This window comes from Lemur catta, chromosome 2, assembly GCF_020740605.2.
Source record: "Lemur catta isolate mLemCat1 chromosome 2, mLemCat1.pri, whole genome shotgun sequence".
Lineage (NCBI taxonomy): Eukaryota > Metazoa > Chordata > Mammalia > Primates > Lemuridae > Lemur > Lemur catta.
This window is the reverse complement of record NC_059129.1, coordinates 52,700,899-52,721,396: the sequence shown is the minus strand read 5'-3', so window position 1 is coordinate 52,721,396 and position 20,498 is coordinate 52,700,899. Positions and strand designations below refer to the sequence as shown.

The window sequence follows — 20,498 nt, the reverse complement described above, 5'->3', positions numbered from 1 at the left end:
ACCCCTTTAAAAAAAAATGAAAACCCAGTGGAATGACAAAGGGAAATACAGGTCCTGGGTGGACAGCTTTGAAGGTTCAAATGGGGAGTGGTCACATTAGCTGGGACAGTTGTTGGTTTCTTTAGTCAACAAACTCCTTTAGTTTTCACTGTGTGCACACTAGAAAGACGTCAATGGAACAGTCCTGCTCTCCACGTGTGGTCAACAGGAGAGCGGGGAGTAAACAGGAAATGACAACGTGGAGAGAGAAAGCTCTGGCCAGGGCAGTGCCCTGCGCCTCAGGAGTCCAGGGCAGCCAGCCAGCATGGGGCATGGGTTGAGTCTGTGCAGAACAGTCAGAGAAGGCCTCCCGGAGGAGCCTCAAGCTAAGGCCTGGAGGGGGAGCGGCCACGGAGGGAGGAGGCTTCCCAGAGGGACCCCAAGATGAAAGGGGGGTGCTCTGGGGATGGAGAATGGGCAGAAGGTAACAAACAGCCTTCCTACCCGTGCCGTAAGGAGGGAGCAGAGGCCAGGTGAGGAAGAGCAGGAGCGAAGACAGGAGGCCAGAGAGCCGGTGAATTCGGGGAATGTTTAGTGGACTGAGGTGTGGGCCATGAACGACGCTTGGGTGAGTCCTGAACGTTCCTCCTGGCTGGTGTCACCAACAGAAACCGGGAAACCAGGGTGGGGGATGGGTTGAAGAACTCAGCTTCCAGGCACGGCGATTCTGAAGCCCCATGAGACCTACAGTTTGATGCCTCTGTCGGGGTTGGGGGAGGGAGAGAAATGGCAGAGCGGGAGAAGGAGGCTGCAGTGGGGATGAGTGGGGGGTTGCCGGAGATTCCCACGTCAGCACCTCGAGGTCACCTGCTTGGGGAGGTAGAATGAGCACAAGTAGCAATCCAAGAGATGGAAAAGCGCAGTCATAGACTCCCACAGGGACTGAGCAAACTTAAGCCATTTATTTTGTTAATAAACACACACCCCCTACGCAGAGGCATTGATCAAGAACAGGAAATAATTACCCTGGGAGGTGGAATTAAAGCTAAGTTTTGGTTTAGTTCTGTATCCTTTTCTGTATTTTCTGTGTTCTAATGGGAATTTGTAATCCTTGAAATCAGAAGGACACAATAAATGTTATTTACGTACAAGGAGAGTCTTCAGTCTAGACTCAAATGTCACCAAAATGTCAAATGTCACCGGGAAGAGTAAGGAACCAGAGAGGCTTTGGGATGTGGCTCTGGGAGGGGACAGGTGGCCTGGGGAGAGCAGTTCCACTGGAGGGAAGGGGTAGAGCCATGTGGCAGGCGTTAAAATCTAGTGGAAAGACAAATGACAAATGGAAATACTTGCAATCACTATGGCAGATAAAGGTCTATTCTTCCTAAAATATAAATAGCTCCTGGAATTTTATAAGAAAAACCAAAAATCCGTAGTATAAAAATGGGTAAGGACGAGAGGCTGAGGCAGGAGGATTGCTTGAGCCCAGGAGTTTGAGGCTGAAGTGGGCTATGATCCCACCTATTGATAGCCACTGCACTCCAGCCTGGGCAGCAGAGCCAGACTCCATCTACAAAAAAAAAAAAAAAAAAAAAAGAAAGAAAAGAAAAAAGAAAAGAGCAAGGACTATAAAAAGATAGTTCACAGAAAATGAAATGAAAGCAAAAGCAAAATATGAATATTTGCTGAGTCTCATTTGCAATAAGAGCAATGCAAATTACAACTATACTGAAATACAATTTTTATTCTACTTGATTAGACCTATACAAAAATTTGCTCACACACTGTGTTTATGAAGCTATGAGGAAATAGTCTCTTTTCTTGCTGGTGGGAATACAAATTGGTTCTATTCTTACGGAGGAGAATTTAGTATTTATCAGAATTACTCTTTAGTCCAATAATCGTATTTTAGAAATCTATCCTATAGAAATACTTACATTGGGTTAAAATGACATATGTATAGTGTTATTCATTGTAGTATTATTTATAATAGTGAAAGATTGTAAACTTTGTCAATAAAGAACCGCTAAATAAATGCTGAGACTTTAATACAGTACAATGCTATGCAGCTATAAAAAATAAGGTGTGGTGGCTCACGCCTGTAATCCTAGCACTTTGGGGAGGCCAAGGCGGGTAGAATTGCTTGAGGCCAGAAATTCGAGACCAGCCTGGGCATGTTGATAGCAAGACCCTTTCTCTATCAAAAAACAAAAACTTAAAAAGAAATTATCTGGGTGCAATGGCATATTCCTATATTCCTAGCTACTTGGGAGGCTAAGGCAGGAGGATCGTTTGAGTCTAGGAGTTTGAGGCTGCTGTGAGCTACAACTGTCTTTAAAAAATAAATAAATGGGCCGCACGGTGGCTCACGCCTGTAATCCTAGCACTCTGGGAGGCCGAGGAGGGTGGATTGTTTGAGCTCAGGAGTTCGAGACCAGCCTGACCAAGAGCTAGACCTCGTCTCTACTAAAAATAGAAAGAAATTATATGGCCAACTAAAAATATATAGAAAAAATTAGCTGGGCATGGTGGTGCATGCCTGTAGTCCCAGCTACTCGGGAGGCTGAGGCAGAAGGATTGCTTGAGCCCAGGAGTTTGAGGTTGCTGTGAGCTAGGCTGACACCACGGCACTCTAGCCCGGGCAACAGAGTGAGACTCTGTCTCAAAAAAAAATAATAAATAATAAATAAACAAGGAAGCTCTCTATGTACCAACAGAAAAATATTTCCAGGATATATATTTTAATTACTTTAAAAAAATAAACTATTTATTTTAGAATGGTTTTAGATTTACAAAAAAAAATTATGAAGATGGTACAGAGTTTCTGTGTACCCCACATCAAATTTCTCCTATTTCTTGGAGAATAGTATTAGAAACCAAGTACTGGGCACTAGATGGACTCATTGCTACTGGAATATTGTTGCTTTTAGGGCCTCTCAGCTGAAAGATTAAGGAAATACATTTGTGTATATTGACCTGTATCCTGTATATTCATAGATCTATAATTACATAATCATTTATATCTCTGTTAAGCTAAACATGAATTCATATTGTTATCTCCAAGTCTAATCAATTACCAGATGGATCATTCTAGCCTCCTCCCCCTGCTAATCTGTAGTTTTCTCAATATATATATATATATTTTTAAGTCAAAAAAGGAGTGTGTAGACTGGTGTGTATACCATGCTACTTTTTGTGCAAAGAGGTTGGAGAAGTAAGAATATGTATTTATATATTTGTATTTGCATAGATGAACTCTGGAAAGATGTATAAGAATCTACCAAGAGAATTGAAAATAATGCCATTGAATTGTACACTTGAAAATGGTTAAGATGGGAATTTTTTTTAAGAGAGGGTCTTGCTTGTTGCCCCGTTTGGAGTGCAGTGGCGTGATCCTGACTCACTGTAGCCTTGAACTCCTGGGCTCAAGAGATCCTCCTCAGGTTCCAAAATAGCTGGGACTACATGCTTTCACCGCCATAACCAACTAATTTTTTTTTTTTTTTTTTGAGACAGAGTCTCACTTTGTTGCCCGGGCTAGAGTGAGTGCCGTGGCGTCAACCTTGCTCACAGCAACCTCAAACTCCTGGGCTTAAGCGATCCTACTGCCTCAGCCTCCCAAGTAGCTGGGACTACAGACATGCGCCACCATGCTTGGCTAATTTTTTCTATATATACTTTTAGTTGTCCAGATAATTTATTTCTATTTTTAGTAGAGACAGGGTCTCGCTCAGGCTGGTCTCAAACTCCTGACCTCGAGTGATCCACCCGCCTCGGCCTCCCAGAGGGCTAGGATTACAGGCGTGAGCCACCGCACCCGGCCCTAACTAATTTTTAAAAATATTTTTAGAGGGGGGTCTTGCTATGTTGCCCAGGCTGATCTCAAACTCCTGGCCTCAAGCAATCCTCTAGCTCAGCTTCCCAAAGTGGGCCAGGTGCGGTGGCTCACGCCTGTAATTCTAGCACTTGGGAGGCCAAGGCGAGTGGATCGTTTGAGCTCAGGAGTTTGAGACCAGCCTGAGCACGAGCGAGACCCCATCTCTACTAAAAATAGAAAGAAACTATCTGGACAACTAAAAATATATAGAAAAAATTAGCTGGGCATGGTGGCGCATGCCTGTAGTCCCAGCTACTCGGGAGGCTGAGGCAGGAGGATTGCTTGAGTCCAGGAGTTTGAGGTTGCTGTGAGCTAGGCTGACGCCACGGCACTCTAGCCTGGGCAACAGAGTGAGACTCTGTCTCAAAAAAAAAAAAAAATCTTCCTCCAAAGTGCTCAGATTACAGGTGTGAGCCACTGCACCAGGCCCTAAGATGGCAAATTTTAGGTTCCATGTATTTTACTACAGTTTTTTGAAAACTGTTTTTAAAAAAGCTAATGAGCTCGTCCTGCTTTACTTTTTTTCCATTCAGCACATTGTCAGGCTCTACAGCTGTTGCTGTGTGGCATCTGGTCTATTGCTTGGTACTCTATAGTTTTCAAGCACAAGACCCCGCTTTCTCAGAGACCAGAGGACGAAGCTGAGAAGGCGTTCTGAGGGAGGGGAGACCTGGAGATGAACTTGTTCCTCTCATATGGCCTTAGTCTTTGCGGTAAAATTGGAGGCTGTGGAGAAGGTTCTGGGGGAACCGGGGGCAGTGGCGGTGGAGAATGGCACTTAGTCATCAGGAGATGAAATCTAGATTGTCATGTGGCCTCAGTTGAGGTTAGCCCCCGTGAACGGGAGGATGTGGGCAGCAGGGTTTAGTGCCTTTCCCCAGCAAAACTCAGCTGCCTGGTGCTCTGAACAGAGGACAGCACAGGAAGAGCAGAGAGTGTGGGGCTGCCTGCCCGTGGTTACAAGTCCTTGGTAGACAGCAAGGACATAGTGGGAAGGATCTCCCAAGGCATCCAGGCATGGGTAAGGGGGCAAGTGAAGTTGAGCTGGGGTGGAGTCAGAGGAGTAGAAGAATGGTATGTCTCATTTTCCATATTTTAGATAATATTGTATTAATATATAGCCATTGCTAATCATATTTAATGCCAGGAAACACTCATTAATGTCAAGGAGTATTTCTTGCTTATTTAACTTTATATCACAAGCATCATGCCATTTGTGTTTGTTCATTTATTTATGTTAGAGATGGAGTCTTATCTGGAGTCCAGTGGCATGAGCATAGCTCACTGCAACCTTGAACTCCTGGGCTCAAGTGATCCTCCTGCCTCAGCCTCTCAAAGTGCTAGGGCTACAGGTGTGAGCCATTGTGCCCAGCTGTTTGTGTTATTTAGTTCAGTGGCTTGATATTTTATCATGTGTAGTATCTACTGTGTTTACAAGTGAGCACTTGTTTTTTCTTTCCTCTTTTTTTTTTTTTACTATTATAAATCATATTGAAGTGGGAAAAAACTAGTATGCTTAAGTGCTTCACTTTCATTCTCTCAGTTGTCCATACAGCACCCCTCTGAGATAGGTTGTCGCCCCTAATTGACAGATGAGAAAAAGGAGACTGTTAAGAGAGCAAAGCAACTTGCCCAAGGACACCAGCTAGCGAATGTGCGGCTGGAGCCACTATGCGAGGTGTGTTCATGAGTCGCTCCAGTTTTGTTACAGACATAGGCGATAATCCCGATCTGGGAGGTTTTCTGCTTCCTTCCATCCTGGCTTGATGTGGCCGGCATCTCACCCTAGGAAGGAGCAAGGGCTGGCTCAGCACCTTCCTGACCTCCCTGCCTGCCCCGGGCCCTTCGCACCCCACCAAAAGCAGCTCTGCAAGGATGGTGGCCGCCAGCTCTCTGAGAGGAAAGATGATGAGCCGCAGGGGCCAGTCATTTAAGAGGTTCCTTAAGAGACTGTGACCTATTCTTTCAGGCCAGACTGGAGGTGGAGAAGGAGGGGAGGGGTTCCAGGACAGAAGATTCCTGTGGGGGCTGGGCCTAGGGTGGTGACAATGGAGGGAGAGGCAGCTTTATATCCAGGCTGATGGGTTTAGTCTTTGAAATCCGGAGTGGGGGTGGCGGGTCGGTGGGGGGCACTGCTGGTGCCTGTCCTCAATCACCAGATCAAGGAAGGTGGGACCGCCAGTCCCCGGCTGAGCATAGAGGGGTTCAGTACACACAGAAGGAAGCCAGTTACCCCAGGAAGCTGGGTGTTACACACAGACAGGAAGGATTTAGACCTGTCTGGGGATGACAGGTCTCTCATCTAAGGGAAGTTGGGGGCCGTCTCTGCCCTAGAGGCTGAAAAGCCCATGTGTCCAGCCCCACTGTCCCTGCCAGAGACAGAGTGGAAGCCAGGGAGTGCCCTGGAAGGAGGGGAGAAGTGCAGCTGAGGGGCTGCTGCAGGTGCCTGGGTCTTCTCACTGCTGCAGGAGGCTGGGCAGGGTGGAGACCCCAGAACTGGTGAATCAAGGACCCTTTCCCCCATCCCTCCTGTGAGGGCATGAGCTTGATGGGCAACAGATTCCTCACAAGAATAATAAAGATTTGAATCTGAACACCACAGTCTTCACCCCTCCCTGTCTCACACCTGCTGGCTGCTGCAGACTTTGGATTTTGACACCCCTGCAGTGCCACCTTTGGGGGCCTTAGTTTGAGGGAGGAGATGAGGAGGCTCAGGGCTCTGTGGCCACTGCCTTTGCCAGCCCAGCTCAGCCCCCAGATGTTGTGCACTTAGCACTCTGGCACTGCCCATAAATGCCACCAGGGGCCCCTGGTTATTTGTGACAGCCACGCATTTCTAAGTGTTCCCTACCACCCTCCTTGAGAGCTACCCCACCCGGTCCCCTTTGGTGCTGGAGAAGTGACTTCCACCCCCCTCAGTCTTTTCTTGGCACAGAAACACAGAGACTTGGAAGCCAGTGATGTGTGCTGTTTATTATAATGTCCACGGGAGGGGGAGAAGAGAGAGGCTGTGCCAGGAGGGGTGGTCAGCGGGCAGGTGGGGGCAGGACAGAAAGCATGAGGGCATGAGATGGGCTACAAGTTCCTTCCCTATTCGTGGCCTCCCCAGCCAGGGGGCACTGGGGAAGTGAAACTTACTCTTCAGTAAAATACACTCAGAGAGAGGGAGAGACTGGGGGGGAAATCCAGCCACCAGAAGCCTGGCTGGGGAAGAAGAGAAGCCTCTGAGCTGGGAGGGTGGGCATGGAGGTCCCACTGCTTAAGCAGAGATGGCAGCTGGGGCCCAGGCACTGCCATGTGGGGCCCATTCCATCGGCAGAGACCTGAGACCCTCTTTGGCCAGAACCCCTGCTCCTGGTGGTGGGAGGGGGCCCCGCAGCGCCTCTACCCCCACATGGTGATCTCCAGCCACTGTGCAGAGAGGAAGCAGATCAGAGGATGGGAGCGGGGGGGGGGGGGGGGGGGGGGCAGGACGGCCAGGGAGAGTGAGATCCCTTCCCACCCCTCCCCACTTACCTGCTCCAGGTTCAAGCAAATATGGCCAGTATTCTTGGGGTCCTTGGTTAGAAAGAACGCTGTTTTAGGGAGGAGGTGGGGGAGAGAGGGTGAGAGCCGAGTCAATGGTCCGAAAGACCCATTCCCAACTAGGTGGGATGTCAGAAAGGGCCAAAGAAGCTGTTCCTTGTTGCTCCCCAGATAAATCCTCTAGCCCAGCAAGGAATTAATTACAACTCATTTAGCCTTGCCTCAGCTCTGAGCGCTTTCCATGGACCAATCGTTTAATCCTGTGAGGGCAGTACTGTCATTATCCGCATTTTATAGAGGTGGGATGAAGGCACAGAGAAATAGTGACTTGCTGGAGTCGCAGCACCAGCAAGTGGCGGAGCTGGGATTTGAATCCAGTTCACCTGTGCCCTGTATCGGGGAGGAGCTCTGGAGCAGCTCCCCAGGGTGGGTATGTGGGAGAGGGCCCCGGCTTAGGCTGGGGAGGGGGCAGGTGCCTAACTCACCGAACATGGCCTTTAGCCTCAGGAAACAGCTGAGGAAGCTGTCAAACTCTATGATCATGTCATCTTCTGCATACCTGGCCACCAGTACCTGCATTACCTTGTTGTTCACCTTGATGCCTGGGAGAGAGAGAAGTGCGGAGGGAAAAGGCCCAGGCCTCTGGCTGCTGCCACCCTCTTCCCTGCCCCAAAGCCCTCTCTTGAACCCCGGCCACCTGCTTTCTCAATAGCCAAGCGCATCTCATAAGAGTTCAAGGTGCCTGAGTGGTCCTGGTCGCACTCTCGGAAGATGTCCTGAATAGACAGACAGACGTGGTAGGGCCGTGTGCAAGGCACCATGGTTGAAATAATGACATACTTTAGCACAGTTGGCTCACAACAGCTGCCCAAGACCCCATGGCCCCCCCACCCTGGCCCCTGGGGTTCCCAATAGTCCTATCATCAGGTGACTGAAGGGTGGATTCCGAGCACAGCAGGGGGCCTCCGGTCCCCTGCCCAGTGCTCTCAGCCTGCATCCTTACGACTGGCTGCTATCTGGGCTATACTGGTTATTACATGTTTTGACTAGCTAATATGCCAGCACCCCAACAGACCCTTTTCCTATGTGTGTGTGTAGTTGGGGCTTCGCTTCTAGCTGTCCCTTACCAGTCCCATCCCTCTCGAAGCCCTCCTTTTCTCACCCCCATAGACTGCCCATGCAGTGCCCTTTACCGTCCATTTCTTGATTTTTTTCCACAGAACCTGGAACTCTGAAAGCCCCAGCTTGCCAGAGCCGTCTTTCTGGGGGAGTGGTCAAGGATAGCAGAGAAGGGAATGGAGAGGGTGTCCTGGGGGACAGGAAGCAGGAAGTCGGCGTCTCTGTGTAGCTTGAAGGTGGAGGAAGGCAGGGGCTGACCGAGGGAGCCCAAGACCTGGGGTTCCCACACGGTAGCAACCAGGAGAATTGGAATCTTCTGCCACCCCAGAGCCTAATCCCCATCAGGAAGAGGGCATGGCTGGCCAGGGGTGGCCACCTCTGGGTGGGCTGCGGGTCAGGGGACAGGGGTGGGAGGGCCCTGGGCAGGACCACCCACTGGACAGGAAGATACATCCATGAGGTTGATCATGCAGCGACAAGCGTCCACGCCAAAGCCCCTGCTCTTGAGGCTTTTGACTATGAGGAAGGGAAGGGGGAGAAGCAAGAGATGGAGTGAGCGGGGTACTGTGGGGGACACAAGGGCTGGTCAAGATGGGCACAGCATGGGTGGGCTGCGGGTGGCGGGTGTGGAAGACTCACGTTTGTTGGCCATCTTGTTGAGCAGCTTCTGCAGCTGAAACATGCCTATCTCCATGCCCTAGGGAGGGGGACCGTGAGCCCCGCTCTGGCCCCTTCAGCCCCACATCTGCCTCCCCTCAGCCCCCAGCCGTGGCCCGCTTACCTCTCCTGCCACTATCTCAAACAAGTGTACGAAGTCCGCGTCCATGTCTTTCTCAGAGGCCTTCTCCTGGGGGGGAAGGGAGTGGGGAGGGACCCAGTCCAGAAGATTCCTTCACACCCCCTGATGCTTCCTTCCACCCGCCAACCCACAGCCCCCCTCACCTCTTGGAGCTGCTCAGCATAGTTGACTTCATCCAGTTCCCTGGGCAAAAGTGGTTGGAGGCTTGGGGTTACCAGGGGTCAGGGAGACGGGGGGTTTCAGTGGGGTGGTCTGGGGGAGCTTCGTGTATCTGAAGCAACATGGAACAGCTCCATGGAATCTGGGTTCTAGTTCTAGCTCTGGTTCTGCTACTAACTGGGATCTCACCTCCTTATGCCTCAGTTTCCCTGACTGTAAAACAGGGACAAAGTAGGAGAGGACCAGATGACAGCTCCCTGAGCTTGGCATCCTGCAGCTCTTGGGCTGGGGGCCTTGGCGCAGTGAGGGGTGGCCGCTTACCAGGACTCGCTGTGCTTCTCTGTGAAGACCCGAAGCAGGAAGTCGGCATCTTTGTGTGGCTCGAAGGTGGAGGGAATGATGATATATTCCCCCGGAGGCAGCCGGAGTTGGCTGCTCACCTCCCGCGAGTTGGCAAAGGTCTCGGAAAAGCCGAGGTCCTGATATTTCATGAAGAAGTCCTTCTTCAAGTGGATATCCTGGATGGTCTGAAACTATATGTGCCCTGGAGGTGGGTACAGGACTGGCGCGAGTGGTCAGGGAGAGAGGGTCCCCTAAGGTGAATGGCCTGGTTGGGCAGGTTTGGAAGTACGTATCTCCACCAACTGACCCGGCCTGAACCCCACCTAAGCGGTAGGCAACCCCAATATGGTCTCTTCCTTTCCTGACCCCCACCAAGAGCCCTAAGGGGCTGGAATGCTAAGCCATGTTCCCCAGAGCCTTTCACCAAATCCCACCCTTTGCCAATCCACATGCAACCAGGGGGTGGGGGGAGGCCTGCCCAGGAACCAGCCGCACGTCTTCATCTTCCGTACCTCCTTTGGGACCTGGGAAGGGAAGAGAGAGGAGGATCAGAACCCTAGGGTGGAGAAGGGGCTCAGGCCTTTGGAAGCCCGGTGGGGTGTACATAGTGTGTGTGGGGGGGGGTGTTAAGGGCAGTAGGACACTGGTGATGAGGTGGGGCATGGGCTCTGGCATTAAGAATCCCCCAGGCTGGGCATGGTGGCTCATGTCTGCAAACCCAGCACTTTGGGAGGCCAAGGCAGGAGGATCCCTTGAAACCAGGAGTCCAAGACTAGCATGGGCAACATAGCAAGACCCTGCCTCTACCAAAAAAAAAAGAAAGGGTCCCTCAGCTTTGGATGGTGAAGTACAATTTACATAAAGTTTCCCAGGGGTAGATTTTTATCATTCCAAGTTAAAGAGATGAAACAGAATCCCAAAGAGGTGAGGAGATTTGCCCAACTTTGCCCTACTAAAAAACGAAAGAGCTGGGATGGAAACCTAGGAGAGCATTTTCCAGAATGCTTTTTCATGGAACACTCAGATCCTGCAGGGACTCAGTAGGGGATTATTGAAGTTGAGGATTGAGGACAAGTAAGTTTGTAAAAGGGTGAGTTAAAACAAGCTAAATAGGTTGCTGTACAGCAGGGCTAGGTTGTCAGTGTCTTTCATATGCTCATGTGCACTGCAGAGCACAGGCCGGAGCAGAGCCTCTCCTGACTTATTGAACTTTGAGAATGTTGTCTTGAGGCATGTCACTCCTAGGCCTGGTGGCCTCGTGGCCTCGAAGGAAGGCGAGGCTTGTATTTGTTTTCATTTACTATTGAACTCCTGGAGACTGGCCGGGGGCCTGGCGTATAGCACTGCTCCATAAATACTTGTTTATATAAGTGAATGTAGGTGAATGAACAAATAGCCATTTCTAGAATTTTGCAAAGCATAGTTTGGTGTAGGAAATGCTTGTCAGGGATTTCTTTTTGTCCCTGGACCTGGAGTGAGTGCTGCTGGTGACGCAGCTGGGGGGACATTTTCTGGGGACTGTGGAGAAGGCTGAGAGCGTCTGGGAATCAGGACACAGGCTCTGCCTCTGACCCTTGGATGTGTGAGCTTGGGCAAGTGACCTCACCTCTCTGGCCCTCAAGCTCCTTCTTCATCCTCAAAGGGGTTCTTTAGAACAATGTCTGGCACAAAGAACGTGCCAGCTAAGTGTTGTAGATGAAAAAATATCTGTGAAAGGAAAACTGCTGGCACTGCTTCAAAAAGCACAAAGTGGCCGGGGGCTGTGGCTCTCGCCTCTAATCTTAGCACTTTGGGAGGCTGAGGTGAGAGGATCGCTTGAGGCCAGGAGTTCGAGACCAGCCTGAGCAACAGAGTGAGACTCATCTCTACAAAAAGAATTTAAAAATTTTACAGCAACAGAATACTCAATGCAAAAAACAAACAAAAAAATCAGCCGGGCATGGTGGCACATGCCTGGAGTCCCAGCTACTCAGGAGGCTGAGGCAAGAGCATCACTTGAGCCCAGGAGTTTGAGCTATGATGATACTGATGTACTCTAACCCGGGTGACAGGATGAGACCCCGTTTCAAGGAAAAAAAAGCACAAAGAACCACTCGAGAGTCAGGGCTGTGGGGCCTGCTGGAGCATGTCCCACCCCCAGGCAGGCAGTGACCCTGGGGAGGAAGGGTCCTGAAGGAGGCGAGGCCAGATGAGGGGGCGAGAGTGGCTGGGGGGCCAGGCACCCACCGAGAAGATGACAAAGCCAATGGTCTGCAGCTGGGCCCCCTCTGGCCGTGCCTGCCGCCAGTTCTTCTGCATCAGGGCCACGAGGCAGGTGCAGACGACTGCATCATCCTCTGAGTCATCCTCTAGGTCATCCTCCTCAGGGAGAAAGATCTTAAACTGGGGGTTGGTCCAGAATGTGTCTGTGGAGGAAGCAGGTCAGGATGGTTACGCTGGGGGCAGTCCTTGGCCGTGCCCTTTCCGGGGTGGACCCAGCTTCCCCAGCCACAGGCCTCCCCCTCCACACAGGATCTAACCGATCCCTGACCTCGTGGACCCTGACCCCCGTGACCTTGTGCCCCAGGCCTGGTTTCGTAGTGAGTCTGTGGTCCCTCTCTCACCCCCAGCCCTCTGAACCCCCTCACCCACTGGGGTGGTTCCTGCAGCCCCCCGCGGTGCTGCCCCTACGCCAGTTGCCCTCGTAGAACGTGGTGTGCCAATAGCTCTTGCACTCCCCAGAGAGCGCGTCGGGCGTGAGGTTGCAGACCTCCAGGAGTGTGAAGTTGCTCAGGAAATCCTGGTAGGACATCCTGTGGTGGGGTGGGGTGGAGCCTGTCAGCCGCACACTGGCACCTGCAGGCCCCGCCCCTGAAAGCCCCCCGGAGCCCTGTGAAAGGAAAACTGCTAGCCAAGGCTCAGTGGGGAGGGCAGCAGGGGAGAGGAAGGACGGGTCATGGAGGAAGTAACAAGTCCACCCAAGCCACACTGACCAGAAGTCCCCGTCCTCCTTCCTGTGCAGCAGCTTTGTCACAATGTCTGGGGCCACCTCTTCCCACTCCCTGGAGCTGGAGCAGAGACAGGCCGTGGAAGGAGAGGGGTGGGGGGCCGGGGGCGTCTCCTTCCTCCCCACGGGACTCTGGAATGCTGCCCACTGGCGTCCTGAGCTAGATGAAGAACCTCGAGGGAAGGCTTGCCCTGGTGCACAGGTTGTCCTCACAGGCGGGACACCATCCATCCCTCCGTGGCACTGCCTTGCTCGAGGTGTCCATTGTGTCCTCAGCCCACCCCTCAGCTGGGTCAGGTGCACCTACTTGTCACTCCAGGCTCCGTTCCATTCAATCCGGCCCCAGGGATTCCGGACCCGAATAAGTGTTTCCATCTTGCCTCTGTAGAGGACCTGGGGGAGGCGGTTACAGGTCAGGGCACAGTGTCGGGGAAGTCCTCTCCCTTCTCGTGGCCCTCAGGGCAGGGCACAGCTGCCAGGACTCACGTCTTGAATCCCAGTCACTGAGTAAGCGTGTCCTCTCACCAGCATCTTCTGGGTCATTGATTCCAATTGACTCTCGCTGGTGACCTACAGAACAGAAGGAAGGGTGGACATTCAGGGTCTGGTCCGAGGGACAGAAGAAAGGTGAGAACTCTCCAGGTTCATTTTTTAAAAACCATTACAGTTATTTTGAAATAATTGTAGGTTCACATGCAGTTGTACCAAGTTTCCCCCAGTAGTAACATCTGGCAAAACTACAGTACAATATCAAAACCAGGATGTTGCTATTGCTATAACCCCTCAACTTTATACAGACTTCCCTAGCGCTACTATTAATAGTTTCACTAGTAGCATTTCCCTGGTTTTACTAGTGCTCATTTGTGTGTGTTCTATGCAATTTCACCACATGTGTAATCTCAAGTAGCCACCAACACAGTCAAGCCAGAGAACATTTCTATCACCACCGCATCCCTCCTCGTGTTGCCTGTTACCCCCGCACCCACCTCTTCTCACTACCCCCCTGCCCTGCCTCCTGACGACCACCGATCTGTTCTCCATCTCTATTATGCTGTCATTTCAAGGATGTCACATAAATTGAATCATACAGTGTGGAACCTTTTGGGGTTGGCTTTCTTCATCATTCAGCATCATTCCCTTGAGAGCTGTCCTAGTTTTCTGCACATCTCATAGCTCATTCCTTTTTATCGCTGAGTCCTAGTCTGTGTATATAGTCACCACGGTTTGTTTAACCACTTACTTATTGAAGGACGTTAGGTTGTTTCCTATTTTTGGCTATTATGAATAAAGTTGCTGTAAACATTTATGTACAGGCTTTTTGGGGATACAAGTCTTCATTTCTTTGGGTAAATGTCCAAGAATGGAATTGCTGGGTCATACAGTAGCACTGTAGGCTCACTTATTTATTCGAACCAATGTTTACTGGGTGCCTGTTGGATGCTAGGCCCCTTCCTAAGTCCCAAGGCCCAGCAGTGAATGAGCCAAATACGGTCACTGCCCTCGTGGATGTGAGTGCTGTCTGGAGAAGATGGGCTATGAATGAACACATAGATAGGCAAGATAGCTCCTCCCTCCCTCCTCCCCCAGCCCTCTTTTAAGAAAAAAAAAAGGAATATAATTTCAGATCATGATAAATGTCGGGGAGAAAATCAAAACCAAGTAGAAAGTAAATAGGGTGGGGAGGGCTACTTTAGACGGGGAGGCAGGGAAAGCTAGTCTGAGGAAGGAGCAGTTGAGCTGAAATGTGAATGAGAAGGAGCTAGCCATGCAGGTTTGTAGGGAAAGAGCCTCCCGAGTGAAAGCAACAGCAGGTGCAAAGGCCCTGAGGCAGGAGCACACTCGGCTTACTTCGATGGAGCAGCCCATGAGGGAAGATCGATCCATGGCCTTTCTAAGGAGCCTCAGCATGTTCTTAGGGGGCCTCTGGAGCTGGATGTTCTGGGCCACGCCCCCTGTGAAGTCCTCAAAGCCCTCCATCGTGCTGCCCCCTGACAGCGCTTCATAGGACCCGCTCAGCCTGTGGACACAGAGGGGGCATTGTTTGGGCTTGGGATGAGGTGTGAACTTGGACAGCAGAGGGTGTGGTGAAGATGTGTCCTGCCTGCCCCGCCCCTCTTCCTCTGATTCCAGCAGTCCCTGGTTCCCAGCACTCACTTGGCATAGGCTTTCTCCAGCAGGGCAGCCCAGAACCCTGAGTTCTCAGGTGAGTGCAGGAACACCAGCTTGTTATTCTTTGTGGGCAGCTGGTCATCCACCACCACGTCCACCCACTGCCCAAACTGCCAAATCTGTGGGCAGCAAGGGTGCCTCAGTGGGGCAGGGCCATCTGTCTGCCCCAGGGTCCCCCACCACACACGTGCACGCACACACACACACACACACACACACACACACACACACACACACACACACACACACCCCTTGCATGGAAACCTTGTCATCCAAGCGCCTCCTGGTGGCCAGGCTCGGTGACACGCCAGTGTCAGTGGTCCCACTCCCCAGAGTGGTTGACTAGTGAGGGGAAGGCAGCGAAAAGCCTGAACCGCAATTCCTCCTCCCAGGTTCTGCCATGGCCTGCGGGTGAACCCCACCCACCTCTTTCTTTCTTTTTTTTTTTTGTTTGAGACAGAGTCTTGCTCTGTTGCCCAGGCTAGAGTGAGTGCCGTGGCGTCAGCCTAGCTCACAGCAACCTCAAACTCCTGGGCTTAAGCGATCCTCCTGTCTCAGCCTCCCGAGTAGCTGGGACTACAGACATGTGCCACCATGCCCGGCTAATTTTTTTCTATATATATTTTCAGTTGGCCAGATAATTTCTTTCTATTTTTAGTAGAGACGGGGTCTCGCTCTTGCTCAGGCTGGTCTCGAACTCCTGACCTCGAGCGATCCACCTGCCTCGGCCTCCCAGAGTGCTAGGATTACAGGCGTGAGCCACCGCGCCCGGCCCCCACCCACCTCTTGACCGCAGGCCCTCCTCTGAAAAAAGACAGCTGGACTTTAGGATCTCTGAGGTCTTAAAAGCTCTCATGATTCTCAGAAATATTTTATGCCATGGAGAATTTGTCCACATGTTGCTAAATGAAAGGGGCAGGTAACGGAATTTACATGACAGAGACTACCAATGTTACACATATATGCACACACACACACACATACATGTACATAATTAATCATGAGAGAAGGAAAAGGGAGAAGGAGGGCCACAAACAGATAACAATTATTTTCTTTTGGGGCTTAAAAAAATTAGCTTACGTGGTTTCTTTCCTGAGCAGATATTTCTCTAATAATTAGGCAAAATCCCACCCCAATAAATGTTGTTTTTCAAAAGGGAAAAAGGTAAACTTCAAAGCGGAAATGCATTCTCTCTCTCTCTCTCTCTCTCTCTCACATACACACGGACATACAGATGCACATACACGCCCCAAAGTGACTCTGGCCCTCAAACTGCCCTTCACCTGGAAATGGAAGATGCCGGCGTAGTTTCTCCTGAAATCCTGGTCCTTGGGCACCACGCGGTACAGCAGTTTGGGGCACGTGGTGAGGGAGCCGATGGCAGCCAGCAGCCAGCAGTCGCCTGGAAAGACAGGCAGGGCTTTGCCCCGTGAGCACCCTGCCTGTGTGTGTGTGTGTGGGGGGGGCCCAGAATCCAAGCCCCAGAGGAGCAGGAGCCTGGCCCTGTCCCCATCCCGCCCCCCAGCAGAGACGCGCCTTCCCTCAGCTCCATAAAGAGTGCTCAGGAAGGAGGCAAACGGAAGGCTGAGGGCAGAGGGACGGGCTCTGGGGAGGTGAGTTTCTGTACATTTTCATTTATGGGAGAGATTCACAAATTAGAGCCACATGCTTCTGTTTTTTAGAGTTTGGGGAGGGAGTATTTTGGGCCTCAGGGTCTTGCTCCCCGCTCTGGAACCTGCTTTCTCTGGGAGACAGCCCATACTCTCCCATCCCTTGAACAAATCCAGTCACTCCCCACAACCCCCCCACCCCCGGGAGTACACAGGTGTGGCTGTGACCGTCTCAGACGTCTCTCCATCACATCATCACATTATATTGGAGACTCAGGGCTCAGTCTCTACCCCAGCGGGGTCCCAGGACCTGGGCACTGATGGGGGAACAGGGGCAGTGTCCCTGGCCCGTGGGGGAAGAGCGCCATGAGTCAGCCGTTGCCATCTATCTCCTGGGCATCTCAGCCCTCACTGGGGGGGCCAGTGGTAGGGTGGTGGACACCCCAGGCCAGGCTGAGGTTGAGGGCATCTGTGATTACCAAGGGGGAAGCAGAGGGCAAGAAAGGAAGGGTAAGGATGCTCCAATCCCCATCACTATCAGGGTGACCGGGGAGAAGCCAGTTCTCCCCACCCATTGCCCAGGGACCCTCCAGCCCAGTGAGCCACAGCAGCAGCCCTGGGGCGTGAGGTCTCCTGGCCTCTGCCCTGCCCACACCCCACCCTTTTCTGAGCCCCAACAGGGACAGAGTCAGTCCCAGAGGAAGCCCACCCTGGCCTTCTCCCTAAAGAGGCAATGAGGGGTTTGGAGGAAACTGTGGACCAGGACCAGGCGCAGGGAGGAGGGTCTGTCCCAGGGCTGTGTACGGGAGCCTGGGGGGAGTGGGCTGAGTGGACCCTATGGCTCTCCAATTTGACACCTGAGACCGAGCAGGTTCTAGCACCTGTGGCGGTTTCAAAATATGTCTACAAAGTCTTTTACCATCCTCCCCTCAAAAGGTAGGGCCTAATTCCCCTCCCCCTGAGTGTGGGCCAGATTCAGTGCGCGCTTCTAACAAATAAAATATGGTGGAAGTTATGGTGTGTGACTCCTGAGACTAGGTCATACAAGGAATTATGGCTTCTGCCTTGTCCTCTCTCTCAGGCCATTCACTTTGGGGGAGCCAGCTGGCATGCTGTGTGCACACTCAAGCAGCCCTGTGGAGCAGCCTATATGCCAAGGAAGCGAGGCCTCCTGCCGTGTGAGTGCGCTATCTGGGAGCGGGTCCATCAGCCCCAGCCAAGCCTCCGGATGACCACAGCCCCAGCTGACATCTCTGCAACCTCATGAGAGATCCCCAACCAGCCCCTCCTGGCTGTGCTGCCTCCGAATTCCTGACCCACAGAAACTGTGAGATAAGAAATGTTTGTTGTGACTTAAGTCACTAAGTCTTGAGTAATTTATCATGTAGCCACAAATAACCAATATATCCTTCCAGCTTCACCCTCAGACCCAGACTGCAGTGGGGGTTCGGGGGGGCGGGGAATCTAGACTCGGGAGGGCCAGGGAGGGTACAGAAGCAGGTTGTCTGAACCTAGGGGGTCCCTGTTTTCCAGCCTCAGAAGATACCCTGGAGGATCGCTTGAGCCCAGGAGTTGGAGGCTGCAGTTAGCTATGATGACGCCACTGCACTCTAGCCTGGGCTCCTAACCCTCTTCCCAGATTCACCCCGCCACACAGTAGAGACCATCTTCCTGCACCCTACTCACCAAGCACCCCCTGACAGATGTCCGTGGGAGAGATCCCATTGGCGATGAATAGAGGGTTGCTGCTGATGTCCTGCAGTGAAGGAATAAAGGTTTCCTGAGGCCCAGGACACCTGCTTCCTGCCTCCCTCCCACCTTTACTGGAGAAGGATAGATACCTACCTCCAAGTTCTAGGGGAACAGGTAAGGGGAGCGGGAGAGGGTGCAGGGCCAGTTTGGCGTAGCTATGGATTGTGATAGCAAAGGTGGGTGAGTGACTTCCCAAGGGTTAGCCGGGAGGTTTGGCTTCAGCCTGTTCGGAACCGCCCCCCCTGCACCCAGCCACCTCTGGTGGAGCCCAGTGCTGGGATCAGGATAGGGTGGTGGGGGATTGGAGATTGTAAAGATGACTGGGAGTCACTACAAGCCCCCCCCCCAATGCCTTGCCTTCCAGTGCCCACCTTGGGCCGCTGCCAGGAGATGTTTTGAGCATTCTTGGAGTTGGGGCCTAGTTCCTTGAAGCCCAGCGAGCTGGGTTTGGCAGGGAACAAGGGGTCCTTGAACAGCTCCCCCTTCCTCAGACAGGCTGCTTGCAGCTCCTCAAAGCTCTGTTTGCCATAGTTCTGGGCACTGTGGTGTTGGCCCACACCCTTGGCCTTGAGTCGACTGCTGTTTATGTGAGCCACCATTCCCTTACTGGGAAAAGTGGGCTCTGCTTAATAATAAAAAGACAAATAACCCAATTAAAAAACAGGATAGGTATTTCTCAGAAGATATCCAAATGACCAGTCATCACATGAAAAAATAACATCATGAGTCAGGGAAATAAAAATCAGGACCACACTGAAATCAAGGCCACTTCATACCCACTAGGATGGCTATAATAAAAAGATAATAACAAATGTTGGCAAAGACGTGGAGAAATTGGAATCCTCAGACACTGCTGGTGGGACTGAACATGGTGTGGCCACTTTGGAAAAGAGTGTGGCAGCTCCTTAAACAGTTAAACATACATGTGACCCAACAATTCCACTTCTAGGAATATACCCAAGAGAAATGAAAATATATGCCCATGTAAAAACTTATACACAAATGTTCATGGCAGCATTATTCATAGTAGCCCAAAAGTGGGAAAAACCTCCAATGTCCATCAGCTGAAGAATGGACAAAATGCGGACAGTATATACAATGGAATGATATCCAACCACACAGAGAACCGGTGATGCGTGCTGCAACGCACATGACCCTTACGAACATGCTAAGTTGGAAAAGCCAGTCCCAAAGAACTCCATATTGTATGACTCCATTTATATAAAATGTCTGAAATAGGCAAATCTAGATAGAAACGGAAAGGAAAGTGGATTAGTGGTTGCCTAGGGCTTAAGGGGACGGGGAACTGGAAGTTGATGGCTAAAATGATCTAAAATTGATTGTGCTGATGGATGCATAACTCTGTGTATAAACTAAAAGCTATGAAATTGATACTTTAATGGGTGAATTGTATGGTATGTGAATTATATTTCAATGAAGCTATTTAAAAAAATAGCCTCCAGACCACACAAATAGACACTGCCTTTTGGGGAGAGTGGAAATAATGGAGTGTAGAGGGCGGGAGGGGCGGGGGCAGGGCTGCAGGGGGTGGTGGGGCAAGTTGGGGAACGGCCCAGCAGGGGTGGGGCAGGTGAGTCTCACAGTGAAAGTCAGGCTGGCTGATAGATCCTGAGCCGCCGGCCCAGTAGCTGGGGACTCAGGAGCTCTGTGGTTCCTCCACCCCCAGGGGGACTGCCACCTGCTCACATCCCTTCCTGAGGATCGCTCCCCACCCCCCATGCACACAACTGACTCTGTCACCACCAGCAGACCCCGTGAAGAGAAAGAGGCCAGAGCAGAAGAGAGTGAGGGAGGAGCAAGAGGAGGCCACAGAGTCGCCATCTGTGCTACTGGCACATGCACCCTGGGGCCTGTCCTCCCTCAAGCTCCTGTTCTCTGCTGGCCCTGGAGCGAGAAAGAGATTGGCAGAGGGAAGCAGGGACTTGGTGTAAGTCAGACAGAGCCCGGCTGGGGCCAGGGGTGTGGGAGGGGTCAGAGCTAGAAAGGAAGAGGCAGCTGCAGGGAGGGGCAGGAGGTCCTGCTTGTTTAGAGGTGAGACCCCAGGAGCCCACAGAGAGGGTGGTTCCCCAGGGGGTCTCAGTTATCCTTCCTCCCCTAAGTGAACGGAACAAGGAGACAAGGACACTAGTCGTGACAGCAGAGCTGACAGCACTGAGTGTG

General features: G+C 51.7%; 1 protein-coding gene across 1 annotated transcript; it reads right to left on the bottom strand.

Moving 5' to 3' along the window:
* Positions 1–7,240: 7,240 nt before the first annotated feature.
* CAPN11 (calpain 11) lies at positions 7,241–18,916 on the bottom strand. Its single transcript, XM_045542209.1, has 21 exons — positions 18,689–18,916; positions 18,252–18,321; positions 16,239–16,357; positions 14,941–15,074; positions 14,635–14,803; positions 13,273–13,356; positions 13,094–13,179; positions 12,773–12,847; positions 12,432–12,592; positions 12,027–12,205; positions 10,313–10,324; positions 9,780–9,991; positions 9,443–9,482; positions 9,282–9,347; positions 9,140–9,197; positions 8,952–9,016; positions 8,575–8,643; positions 8,079–8,157; positions 7,867–7,983; positions 7,373–7,431; positions 7,241–7,267 (listed from the first exon to the last, which is right to left on the bottom strand). Exons 1-21 carry the CDS (start codon positions 18,914–18,916, stop codon positions 7,241–7,243), a joined length of 2,109 nt encoding a protein of 702 aa, XP_045398165.1.
* Between the last annotated feature and the right edge of the window lie 1,582 nt (positions 18,917–20,498).